General features: G+C 39.5%; 2 protein-coding genes across 2 annotated transcripts; one reads left to right on the top strand and one right to left on the bottom strand.

Annotated features, from left to right (window-relative positions):
- On the bottom strand, nucleotides 1–1254 carry LOC124864711. The gene is made up of 4 exons (XM_047359589.1): nucleotides 1072–1254; nucleotides 561–989; nucleotides 255–409; nucleotides 1–167 (listed from the first exon to the last, which is right to left on the bottom strand). Exons 1-4 carry the CDS (start codon nucleotides 1135–1137, stop codon nucleotides 80–82), a joined length of 738 nt encoding a protein of 245 aa, XP_047215545.1. The 5' UTR covers nucleotides 1138–1254; the 3' UTR covers nucleotides 1–79.
- A 6371-nt stretch (nucleotides 1255–7625) lies between these two features.
- On the top strand, nucleotides 7626–12392 carry LOC124864145 (cerebellar degeneration-related protein 2-like). The gene is made up of 4 exons (XM_047358815.1): nucleotides 7626–7747; nucleotides 10220–10447; nucleotides 10970–11243; nucleotides 11330–12392. Exons 1-4 carry the CDS (start codon nucleotides 7626–7628, stop codon nucleotides 11603–11605), a joined length of 900 nt encoding a protein of 299 aa, XP_047214771.1. The 3' UTR covers nucleotides 11606–12392.
- The last annotated feature ends 686 nt before the right edge of the window (nucleotides 12393–13078 follow it).

The raw sequence follows: 13078 nt of genomic DNA, 5'->3' as shown, positions 1-13078 counted from the left end.
TTTAAAGTCTTTCCAAGAAATCTGGAAAATACATTAAATTGCATTGGTATAAAATTTCTATACCTGTGTATTCATTTGTTTACCTGTGCTTGTATTTCTGCAGATCTATGTCAATAATGTCAGCCAGAGGCAAGCCAAAGAGACTGAAGGCTGCTTGAATTATAACCCTGCATGAAGGAATCAGAGCACAAAATAAGTTCAATGTTATACACAGAAAACAGTCTGCAGTACAAGCTTCAAGTAAAGCTTCTTACATATTTATAGTGAGGAAAAAGGCCAAGAAGTAGTAACGTTGAGGACCAAGTGCAAGCATGAGGGCTGCCATTCCAGCCTCAAGGATAAAGATAAAGAGGATGATCCTGTAGTAGCCAATGCTATGCAGCAGACTCTGACTACTCAGAACTAAAAGCTAGGGAGGACACAGTGAGTCAAAAGCATAAATAATTGGAGAGATGGTCACAAAAAGCAACATGTAAAAACGTGTTTCTGCCAATGAAACTTGTAGTAATGTTCTAATTGATCCTTTTATTGAATAGGTTGAAGCAACTAAGGGAATTTACCTGTGGTAAGATGAATTCCGCTCCATACATAAAGTTCTTGGCTAGTGACGGAAGTGCATCTGGAGGAATCAGGTGCTCCGTGAATATCATGGTGAAATTATCAAAGAAAGCCAACATAAACACCTGGAAGAAGTTCATCATCACAAACAGCTGAAAGTCCTTGTTGGTGAGAATCTGCCATGTCAATGACTTCAACATGAAGATGGAGCACGCCGTTTTACCTGCCACCTGGTTGGTACACCCTTGAACATCTGACTCAATTATTTTGGAATCAAAGCGGCTTTCACTGTACATGCCAGTGTACATCATGCAGATGCAGCTTATTACAGCAATCAGCACCGTGAATGCCTGGAAAGCTTTGAAGTTTTCCATGTTTGTGGACACCATGCCACAGAACAGAACGCTGGAGGACCCAATGAGAGAAGCCACCTGAGACAAAGACCAGATGAGGCATAAGTAGGATGATTCTTTTGTTACTTTAAGGAATCCAGGGAAGAGATGGTTGGCTTACGTGACTGTATTTTATAAGTCTTAAATGATTCTGATGGTGGCTGGAAATCTCTGCAATAAGGCACATTGTGCCAGCAACACAAAAGTCAGCAAGGCGTCAAAAGCACACAGCGCCACTGTCAGGTGTAAGCCATTCAACCAGTCATCAGGGGAGTAGGCGCGCCACGGGAACCAGGCAATGAGAAAGGCCAGCGAGTAGAGAGGAGCACCGTACAGAATGGAGAGACGTCGCTGAGAGCAGCAAGGCACTCAGGAGTTATCTTGCAAGTAACCAAACAGAGGGTTATTGATGGCGTTCCACACCATGTACACCACCTGTGGGTACAGATTATTTTAACAAGATTCCTAAGCAGTAAGACAAGGACAAGTCAGATTCAATGGTTAAATCTTTTAGGAGCACATTTAAAGGACAAAAAGATATAACCGGTATAGATCATATCATAAAATCATTTGCTGATTTGTGATCTTGCATCTGGCTGCTCTGTTCCCTCAAAAACAGCTACTGTTCTGTCGTTATTAAAAAAAACTTTTAAATGCACTGAACCTACTAAAGCCCGTTGAAAATGGGCAAATCAGAAATGTATGTATTTGTAATAAATTATGAACTAAATGGGAATCTTTGCAAACATGGTTTATTTAATTGAGTGGTTAATTGTAAAAACTATAATTAATTATATAACTAACCGGTTTAAAGAAAGAGCAGATTTACATTACTAGACTTTCATCTGTGACAGAACGTTTAGGTGTGCAAACATACAAAAAATATTTTTCTTACTTGTGATTGGTGGAAAGCTCCTTCAGCTATATTGTACTTGTTCAAACAGAGTTTGACGTAGTAGAAGCTAAAAATATTGTTGATCATGGCTGACCCCAGTGTAGTCATGGCATATGCAAAAGCTGCATGGTTGATCCCAAAATTCATCCATTGTCGGACCATGCTGCTGGTTATTCCTCGAGGGTGCACACCTGAAACAGATCTCTCTCCGTCACGGCTAAAGATCGGAAGCGAAGACGTGTAATATTTGCTTAACGTTATGCATTGCAAATGGTATTATTAAAATGTAAAAGTCCGTCAACCGTAATGAGGAAAAGCGTATTCAGAGTAGTCACGTTTTGTTTAAGTTTTCGTAGTTCCATTTGTAGTTGACGGTTTCCGTCAACGTGAATATCAACAAGAAAAATCTCCACAAACTACAACATCCTGTCTAACTCAATTTCTGGACGGACTTTTGTTAAGATAAACACACAGTTGATTGGCTACAGAAATTCATTTCTTCCGCCAAGCGCTCTGTGATTGGACGATAGACATGCCGTTCGTCTAACAACAAAGATGCGAATGCATCCGCCATATTGAGAGTGGCTGGTTCCTATGAAAATTGATGCAGGTATGGTTAGGGAGTCGTTGTCAATGAATACAGAGATGGATGAAAAAGTTCATTTATTTCTGTAACTCAATTCACAAAGTGAAACATATTTATTTTATGAATTACACACAAACTATTGTTTTCAAGCCTTTATTTCTGGTAATTATGACGACTTTCTAAAGATTTACTTTAAAGTATTACATCAGACAAAAAAAAGAACAGAAATCTGGGCAAAATGAAAAGCATGCTCAGTACCTGCTTAATGGTTGTTCTTTTCAAAAGGTACTTTCAATCGGCAAAAAGCTTCCTTGGATCACATACAGTAATTTATTGAATATGGTTGTATATGCAATACATTACAAAACACTTAAATGTACCTTAATATACCTCTGACAACATACCGAAGTGCTAAACAATTTAGCTGATCTAATTTTAGTTAAAACCAACCAATATTTAGTTTAGCTGTTTTATTTTGCCAAAACATTATATTTAAACAGTCTTATGAATAACATCTATCAAAACATTTTATTACAAAAATGACAATAATCATTACTTACTTAATTTTATGTCAGCATGCCATTGCAAGAAAAGACAAAAATCCTCAGTGTTACACGTTTACACAAAGGCAAATGGTTACTATCATTAAAATAAAACCTAATTGAGCTTAATGTAAGGTCTGTCAATGAAAACATTCGAGTGTTTGTAAAGACATTCAACCTGAGATGGCGCCATAAATTATAACACCGGGGTACACCAACACTAATACAGTACATTACAATGCAATACATTTTACATATTATTATTACATGCCCTCTACAATATGGCGGCGACGTTGACGGTTTCTATGCACCAGTTAGCGCCCTCTAGTGTCACGAAAGTAAGACAGGAAGTTGCGAAAACAAAAACAGTTTTGAAAAACATGTGCTTTAAACAAGTGTTTAACATTATTGTAGACTACAGGGATTGATTAAAATAAGGTGAACTAAGATAAGAGCAAATCTAAAACATTTCTCATCAAAGAATAATTAATGTGTCTCTTGTCTGCCCCCTACCGGATGGCGGGGGTATGTAAGGAATTTTGCCACGTTGCTGTGGACAACAGAAGTTAAAACCGTTCTCTCAGACCCGGAGAGGATGTAGTATTTCTTCAGCCGGTGGAGGACACGGGGCGACTCTCAGCTGTCACACTTACTGTTTTAAGATCCCGGTTTCTGTGAGGCGGAGATTCTTCAGGTTGAAAGATGTTGACAGACATTATTTTGGAAGAAGACTGAGAAGAAAGGGGAGTTCTGGTACAACCAGCAGGACCTTGAAGACGGTAAGAGCTGGTGGAGAAGGACGCGCCCTAAAACCACGTCTGTGTAGGTTGACAGGCTTTACTCACCATAACCAGTGGAGAACATCAGTTAATGCTTTTATAGTATAAACTGAATTAATTGTTATTGGTCTCAATAGAAAGTAGGCATAGTCCTACGATACATGAGAAAATATCTAACATATGTTTGGGAAATAATGGACTCTTGTGCCACAGGGTCACAGGGATCATGCGTTTAAAACTTAAACATATTTTAGATGGGAAGCCTCTTTAGTCAGGATATCCTCAGGCTGTCACATCCTGTGTTGTTTTCCAAACATGAATCATAAATCTTTGTGCTTTTAACATATCACTGGAAGATGGAAATGAAAGGGTACATTTTTAAGCCTCCAAATAAGATGCATTTATAGTAAATTAGGCTTGCAGTGGCACATATTAAGAGCGAAACTAAAGATGCATTAAATAAATTTTAAAACATTACCAGTCGACATAAATTGGTTCTCTAAAGTGCATACATCTCGGTTAAAATGGAAGATTTCTATGTTAAAGTTAACAACACATTAAATTATTTCCAAACTTTTTTCCACATAAAATGTGCATATTTTATTCCACAGAATCAACTGAACAACAAAAAAACCTGAAGTATTAGAAGAAAAACAAAAAACAAAAACAATGCAATCACCCAGTTGCCTAAATGTGCAAACCTTTAAACTAATACTATGATTCAACTTGGGCAGTCAGTCTTCTTTGGAAGTCAGTTAAATTCAATTCAGTTTATTTATATAGTGCCATTTCACAACAAAAACTTCTCAAAATCTACCTGTCAGGACATCTCTTGTGCACACCCCTCTTCAGCTGATCCTCTTTTCAGATTTACTTATGGATTCTGGCTCGGTTATTCAGAAAACTAGAAATTTCTTCTCATGAAGTCATTCTTTGTTGATTTTGATATGTGTTCAGACTCACTGTGAGACTCAAAAACAAAGTCCCTCGTCAGCTACTGTTTTCTATCAGACACATGGATGTTTTGGGCAAAAACTGACTGGTATTTTAGCTATATTCATAATTTCTTCTTCTATGTTGGCACAATAAAGTCAGTCTGGTCTGTTGTAACCTCTCTGCAAACTATGGCTTTAGCTAGAGGATACAAACCAAAACATGTCTGGTGGGTCTAAAACAACTGAACTTTATTTCAGGTTAATCAGATTCACTATAATTAAAAGCAAGCGTCTACTCAAAAAGACTGAATGCTGAAAATGAGTCAAAATATGGTCCAGTAGAGTGTTTGTTCAGAATAGGTGTGCGCAATTTTAGAAAAATATTTAATTACGGTACTATTACCGAAAATGACAAAAATTATAGCTACGATTAACCCTCATTTTCAATATAATTTGTTTTTCTTCACAATTAGACAATGTCTTCAGCATTTTGCATGAGCGCTATCGTCTTAGAAAGGGCATTAAAGGACATTGGAGTCCATATCAACTGTCCAAATGTACTATAGATATGCAGAGCATAAATGCATGATACTTGAAATGTTATATCCACCAAATACTGCACCCAAGCAGGTATTTTGATTAGCATTTGATATATCGTGCAGCTCTAGTTCAGACGTCTTAACAAGGTCCAGAGCTGGGGGGAAAGAAGCAATGGGAGTCACAAGGCATTCCAAGGAGTATTCCAGAATTTCAGAACATTTAAAGTACACAATGGGTTATGTGTTTGTGTGTGTATTCTTTATATAAGCCTACACCAGTCTGTTTACATTGTAAAAATTGTGGTTGAGAATTTATTTCTGCTTTGTTTAGATCTCCATCTCGCAGCAGAGCTGGGAAAAACTCTCCTGGACAGGAACCATGACTTGGAGCAGGCCCTGCAGCAGGTGTATTCTACCAACCAGGAGCAGCTGCAGGAGATTGAGGTCAGAAATGTTTGGGGAAAGCAAAGCAACAGCTGCTTTGACGCTCCAGTTGTGCCAAACCTGAATTTGTTCGCATAACCACGCCTGACCCTGATGCAAAATAGGCACAGTTCTGACCTAATGAGCCATTTGGCAACATCTTAGTTGACCTAATTATATATTAAAGGCTTTAATTAGATATAGCCTAAGTCAGGCAGTTGTTTTTGCATAAAGGCCAAAATTACGGCTTGTATTTTAGTACCAAGACGTCTCGGCATGTCCACACAGTGCTGATCAGGACAAGCTGGAGGACACGCCACTCAGTAGGTCAGCTAACATAAGAGTCTTAATTTTGTTTATGGCAGTGAGAGAGCTGTGATCTGAGGATTTATTAAGTTTATATGCTAATCCTAATACTCCCGTGACCCTTGTATTAATATCTGGCACTGCAAGCACAAGTAAAGCACACGTGAGTAGGCGTTAGGTTAGCATAAATTCTCTATGGGATTTAGGTCTGGGGACTGGGATGGCCATGGAGGAAAGTTTTTTTTTTAGTTTTTTTTTTATATGTTGTGATCTATTTGTTGCTTTGGATCATTACCCAGTTTACACACTCAATGATGACCCTCTAGTTAACTAGTAGAGATTGTTTTTTTTTTTTTTATTTATCAGATCTCCTGGTATTTAAAGTGTTCATGCTGTCATGCGCTCTAGCAAGGTTCACAGGGCCTTTGGCAAAGAAACGGGCCCACAGCATCACAGGCCCTCTACCGCATATAATGGTGGAAATAAAGTGAGCTGCTTTTTGACATACCCATCCTTTTTTACATGCAAACCCATGTGGTGGGTTTGTTGCTGAACAAGTTTAATCTCAATCCTATCTGACCGAAGCACACAGTTCCAGGTAAAGTCCCTGTGGAGTTCAGCAAGTCCCGCATTTTAACATTTGTGAGAGTAGGACAAGGATGAGGCTTTTTCTGGAAGGCCTTCAGATAGTGTCTAATGGTTGTTATGCAGACTGGTTGACCCCAGAATGCCACGTTTTGCTTCAATTCTCCAACAGTGAGCTTAGGTGCTTTTTTTTTTACTTCCCTCAGCATTCAGCTCACTGCGTGTGGTGGCCAGATAAATGTAGGTCCTCATCCAGCTTCGTTCTTCATAGTTCTAGTTAAATTATTGTTCTCATTGTAGATATTGACAAGTTTATGCAAGTATCAAATTTTATTTCAGCAATTTTCTGGTTGATGAAGATCAACAAACATCAGCCTTACTCGTAATTGCATGTTTTTTTCCCATTTTAAGTGTGGCCAGAGCCACAATCATCTGTCTGTCCTGCAATATTTATACTCCATGTAAATTCACCAATTAAAAGTTCCTTGATAGTTTAGGTTAAGTTTTACTTCTGCTGCAATTATTTTAAGTGTTTTTACCCATCTTTGCTGTAGATCTGAAAATAGACAAATTCATCACAGTAGAACAAATCTAATTATAAACTAACAGCTGTTTCATATGAATAGAAACTTTAAGTTGTTTTCCCTGGGTGAAGAAATAAAATTGGCACGTAGAGATGAATCTGCAACATTTTAATGTGCTTATTAGTCTGCCGATGGTTAATAAAATATCAGTAAGAGTTGAAAAAAAAATCTTAATTTCTCTTGTGCATCAGTACCTGACCAAACAGGTGGAGCTGCTACGTCAGATGAATGACCAACATGCCAAACTGTACGAGCAGCTGGACATGGCCGCCAGGGATGTGGAGCAAAGCAACCAAAGGCTGGTGCAGGACAACCGCATGGCCCAAACCAAGATCAACAGGTTGGTTATTAGTAAAGACATTAATCGGTAAACCTTTATTTTATTGCTTATAGTTCATTAAAATGCTAAAATATTTAAAGGTAGTCCTTTTTCTGTGTTACCCCAGTTTAACAGAGACTATTGAAGGCCTTCACACCCTCATAGAGGACCTGTAGACCCAGATGGATGAGCTAAAGGCGGCTCAGACCGAGCGAAACAAGAGGGAACTGGCTGAGCAGCGGCGTGGCTTCGGAGCGCAGAGTGTGTCCTCTCTCAAGGAGCTGTATGACCTCCAGCGGGACAGGTAACACCCACGAGAGGGTTTCATTAAACTCATCCTGACATATACGTCTGCAGCAGCATATGTCAGGATGACGGAGGAACTCTCCTCAAAGAGGAAGACTGAAACAAAACTGTCGTTACAGAAAGCACTTCAGCATGTTTGTCAGTGTCATGTAAAGTAAAATAAAAAAATGTCCGTCTGCTGAGACATCATTCCATACCCATCTCCGTTCATGCAGGCCTGTTTTGTGATCCTCAATACTAATACAATAGCCTTTGAATGCTGAATTGACATTTGAAGGTCACCCAGAGGAGAGCCTTTACTTCAGAGCTAATCTGCAGGACAGGGAAGTTAATCTTTCCCTACTGTCAGCAGTGTGCTGACACGTGTGCACATACAGCTGCTGCTTTATGACAGATAACGACCGTTTCAAACGTTGCAAAAGTATTCATACATACTGGTCCTTCTCAAAATATTAGCATATTGTGATAAAGTTCATTATTTTCCATAATGTCATTATGAAAATTTAACATTCATATATTTTAGATTCATTGCACACTAACTGAAATATTTCAGGTCTTTTATTGTCTTAATACTGATGATTTTGGCATACAGCTCATGAAAACCCAAAATTCATATCTCACAAAATTAGCATATCATTAAAAGGGTCTCTAAACGAGCTATGAACCTAATCATCTGAATCAACGAGTTAACTCTAAACACCTGCAAAAGATTCCTGAGGCCTTTAAAACTCCCAGCCTGGTTCATCACTCAAAACCCCAATCATGGGTAAGACTGCCGACCTGACTGCTGTCCAGAAGGCCACTATTGACACCCTCAAGCAAGAGGGTAAGACACAGAAAGAAATTTCTGAACGAATAGGCTGTTCCTAGAGTGCTGTATCAAGGCACCTCAGTGGGAAGTCTGTGGGAAGGAAAAAGTGTGGCAGAAAACGCTGCACAACGAGAAGAGGTGACCGGACCCTGAGGAAGATTGTGGAGAATGGCCGATTCCAGACCTTGGGGGACCTGCGGAAGCAGTGGACTGAGTCTGGAGTAGAAACATCCAGAGCCACCGTGCACAGGCGTGTGCAGGAAATGGGCTACAGGTGCCGCATTCCCCAGACCTGGGCTACAGAGAAGCAGCACTGGACTGTTGCTCAGTGGTCCAAAGTACTTTTTTCGGATGAAAGCAAATTCTGCATGTCATTCGGAAATCAAGGTGCCAGAGTCTGGAGGAAGACTGGGGAGAAGGAAATGCCAAAATGCCAGAAGTCCAGTGTCAAGTACCCACAGTCAGTGATGGTCTGGGGTGCTGTGTCAGCTGCTGGTGTTGGTCCACTGTGTTTTATCAAGGGCAGGGTCAATGCAGCTAGCTATCAGGAGATTTTGGAGCACTTCATGCTTCCATCTGCTGAAAAGCTTTATGGAGATGAAGATTTCATTTTTCAGCACGACCTGGCACCTGCTCACAGTGCCAAAACCACTGGTAAATGGTTTACTGACCATGGTATCACTGTGCTTAATTGGCCTGCCAACTCTCCTGACCTGAACCCCATAGAGAATCTGTGGGATATTGTGAAGAGAACGTTGAGAGACTCAAGACCCAACACTCTGGATGAGCTAAAGGCCGCTATTGAAGCATCCTGGGCCTCCATAAGACCTCAGCAATGCCACAGGCTGATTGCCTCCATGCCACGCCGCATTGAAGCAGTCATTTCTGCCAAAGGATTCCCGACCAAGTATTGAGTGCATAACTGTACATGATTATTTGAAGGTTGACGTTTTTTGTATTAAAAACACTTTTCTTTTATTGGTCGGATGAAATATACTAATTTTGTGAGATAGGAATTTTGGGTTTTCATGAGCTGTATGCCAAAATCATTCGTATTAAGACAATAAAAGACCTGAAATATTTCAGTTAGTGTGCAATGAATCTAAAATATATTAATGTTAAATTTTCATCATGACATTATGGAAAATAATGAACTTTATCACAATATGCTAATATTTTGAGAAGGACCTGTACGACCCCTTTCAGATTTTGTCACAGCACGACCACAGGTGTATTTTAGTAGGATTTTTTTGTGACAGACCAAAAATTAGGTCACCAATGTGAAGTAGAAAGAAACTGAGTAAATTGTGTTTTAGAAATAAAAATCTGCAATGTGGGTCCTTTTTTAGTGTTCAGTAACATCTGACAGGCCTGAAGAAATACTGGTTAACCACTTCCCTTTAGAAGTCCCTTGTAAAAAGAGTCCACCTGGAGAAAATTGTTGAACAGGACAATGAAGACCAAGGAAAACACAAGACAGGCCAGAGATAACATTCTGGAGAAGTTTAGAGTTAGCCGAGTTATCCCAAACTGCAGAGTAGTGTTTTTTTTTTTAATGCTGACAACATTTTCTTTTCATGCAGCATAAAGGCTTGATTTGTCTTCTTAAACATGCAGTAAATTAACAATTCTTTCCCAGGTATCTGACTCACAGTGATGGACTGTGGTTGCCTCAGACCCGAAGGAGGAGAACCAGGCTCTCCAGCGTTCCATCCAAACCCTTCAGAGACAGATTGCCACAGAGCGAAGCCGAAGGGAGGCTGCAGAGCAAGAGATCGAGTTCACGGGTCTTGAGCAGCGGCTGGTCCAGCTGGAGGGCTGCTGGGCCCGGCAGACGGAGCTGGAAGAGGAGGTGGAGCAGCTGCAGCTTCTGTGGCGTGCCACCAGGTTAGAATTGATGGGACAAAGTGCATCATGTATTTCTATTCAGCCCCAATTGTGTCTGAACTATTACAGAACCAGCTTTTGCTGCAATTAAGGAAAACCATTCCCACAGCACCTCCACAGCATGATGCTGCCACCACCATGCTTTACAGTGGGGATGGTGTGTTGATGGATATGTGCTGTTTTTTTTTCACTCAGCATTTTACATGTAGGCCAATATGTATTTATTAGGTAACATCTGAAGGCAGTTGATTACACTGGATTTTACTTAGGGTGTCAAATTAAAGGGGTTGAACATAAATGTACGTTATACTTTTCGGATTTAAAACCTGTTTTGCTTTTTAATTATTTATTTACATTTGACAATTATGCACTACTAAGTTGGTCTAGAACATACATTTCCAATAAAATACATCGAAGTTTGTGGTTGTGCCAGGGCTCAAAATAAAAAAGTTTACTGGGTATCAAGAAACTGTAAATTCTGATTGTTTGAATATACATGTTTACGTTTTCTTTTGCTCCCAGCAGTGTCAGAAGACCGGAGCAGCTGCTGTTGCCTGAAACGGTGTTTTTTGCCTCTGAAGAAAAGCAGAGTGAAGCAGAGGAGACATCAGAGAAGGAAAAGGAGCAGACAAAGCAAAGCCGACAGAGGTGTAACAGTGACAGTGTTTTGAAGGCCACAAACACGGATGAGCTTCGCCGTGGTCATGAGCAGCTGTGCATCAGGCGGGCAGAGGCAGTGAAACAGCGAGGCATCTCTCTGCTCAACGAAGTGGACGCACAGTATAGCGCCCTCCAGGTGCTGCGTTCATAGCATGTCTTGTTCTAAATCATATCTTAGCAGAACTCTTGAAGACTTAATAATTATGTGTTGGTGTTTTTCAGGTAAAATACGAGGAGCTGCTGCAGTGTTACCATCAAGCAACAGACGGACTGAGCCATAAAGCTGTCCAGACCTCCAGCGGTTCCTTCGCCAACGCCAGGGCACGCCGCCACCTCTCCAACTCAGCTGCACCGTCCGATTTAAAGGTTCTTCCTGAAGATAACCAGCAGCCCGAGTACAAAGTTCTGTTCAAGGAGATCTTCACCCGCATCCAAAAGACAAAGGACGACATCAGCGAGAACAGGCACCCGGCACATGACAGCGATTCTGCAGAATGAGTTTCATGCATTCATCTTCCCTCGATTTGCTTTGGAAAAATGGTTGGTGAATAAGCCTGTGTTTACTACAAAACTGAAAACAAATGAATATAGAAGAATTTAATAAGAAATGATGTACATGAAGATATTTAAAACTGCATTTCAATCTAACAGTCCAGTAGTATTATGTTTTTCTGCCATATTTATGTAATGCTAACTCACTTGATGGTGTTTGGTGCTTAGAGCAGAAAGGCACATGTGTTGTTACGGTTTAGATGGATGTATTATGTAAGCAGAAATTTTGCATAACGATGGAAAACTGTCGAAATGTAATCCGTGGTTTATAAAAGCTGAAATACTGGCTGGTTTTATGAAAGTAGAAGGTAATTTGTTTGGTTTCTAAACCTTTGTTGGTGCGTCACTATAAATCATGTATGGTGAAAGCTTTTTTTGTTTGTTTTATTGATATTTGTAGCAACATTTTTGCTCAGGACACATAAAAGCACTTCTTTTTTTTTTGCAATTGATCACACTTTTATTTATTATCTGAAGATTTATTATGTTTGTAGGTAGCTTTCTAGAGGAGCCTAATCAGTTGATTAGAAGTGAAACTCAGCGTAGCTGCACTGTGTTGTAAATGATTTAGGTATGTTATTTAAAAAAATATAAGGTGATTTTGTTCTAATTTTTAAAATGATTCTAACAAAAGTAACTAGAAGATATATAAATGTTCAGAACCTCAGCTAATGTATGTTTCAAGAAAAAGATGTTCTAAAATAAAACTATTTGGCAATTAGCCACATGAGTATTTGGGGATTTGTGTTTTTAGGGTCATACTTCTGTGTACCCATTTCAGCCTTTTTTTTCCCAGCAAGTATTCATGTGAGGAAAGCAGCGAAAATGAGAAAAAAGGTCTTCTGACCTAAATGATTTGTTCTAATACCTCAAGACCTTCATCTCCTACTTTATTCAGGGCGACCAAACAAAAATCTGACCTTTTTTGTAATGTGTTTTGATCAAAATAATTTCACCATCCTACCCTACTTTTTTATCAGCCTCCAAATCCACTAAACCTCCAAACAAGAGGATTTCATACCAAGCTCACCAAGACAGATAAGTCCTTGCAAAACCTAAGAATGCAGACTCAAATCTCACAAAGCCATCAGACACTCAATCAGCAGGGATGCACAAAAAAACGAGAACTGAGCAGGCTTTTCTTTTTTTTAAGCTTTTTTGTCTTACTTAAAGGTTTCAAATCCTGAGCCAAAATTAATCAGACAAACAAAGCTAGCCTGAGAAAATACAAAAGACAGATTTCTTATGATGGTTTTATTTATAAAAGGGGGAAAAGTAATTATTGGTTGTGTCACCTTTGGCAGTTTTAACTAGACTGTGGAGGAATTTTGGCCCACTTCTTCTTTGAAGTGTTTTAAATCCAGGCTTTGACTACGCCACTCAAAAATCATAATGTCTTTTTGAGCTATTAAGAGAGAC

Source organism: Girardinichthys multiradiatus, chromosome Y (genome assembly GCF_021462225.1).
Source record: "Girardinichthys multiradiatus isolate DD_20200921_A chromosome Y, DD_fGirMul_XY1, whole genome shotgun sequence".
Taxonomy (NCBI): domain Eukaryota; kingdom Metazoa; phylum Chordata; class Actinopteri; order Cyprinodontiformes; family Goodeidae; genus Girardinichthys; species Girardinichthys multiradiatus.
This window is presented reverse-complemented; position numbering and strand designations above follow the sequence as displayed.

Bases quoted from the DNA above. Each gene is read 5' to 3' on its own strand.
- LOC124864711 (XM_047359589.1), bottom strand. From the start codon at position 1,137: ATGTGCCTTATTGCAGAGATTTCCAGCCACCATCAGAATCATTTAAGA. The intron at 410-560 runs GTAAATTCCCTT...TGTCCTCCCTAG, and splicing joins CGGAATTCATCTTACCACAG to CTTTTAGTTCTGAGTAGTCA. The intron at 168-254 runs GTAAGAAGCTTT...TCCTTCATGCAG, and splicing joins TTTTTCCTCACTATAAATAT to GGTTATAATTCAAGCAGCCT.
- LOC124864145 (XM_047358815.1), top strand. From the start codon at position 7,626: ATGGATGAGCTAAAGGCGGCTCAGACCGAGCGAAACAAGAGGGAACTG. The intron at 7,748-10,219 runs GTAACACCCACG...CTCACAGTGATG, and splicing joins TATGACCTCCAGCGGGACAG to GACTGTGGTTGCCTCAGACC. The intron at 10,448-10,969 runs GTTAGAATTGAT...TTTTGCTCCCAG, and splicing joins CTTCTGTGGCGTGCCACCAG to CAGTGTCAGAAGACCGGAGC.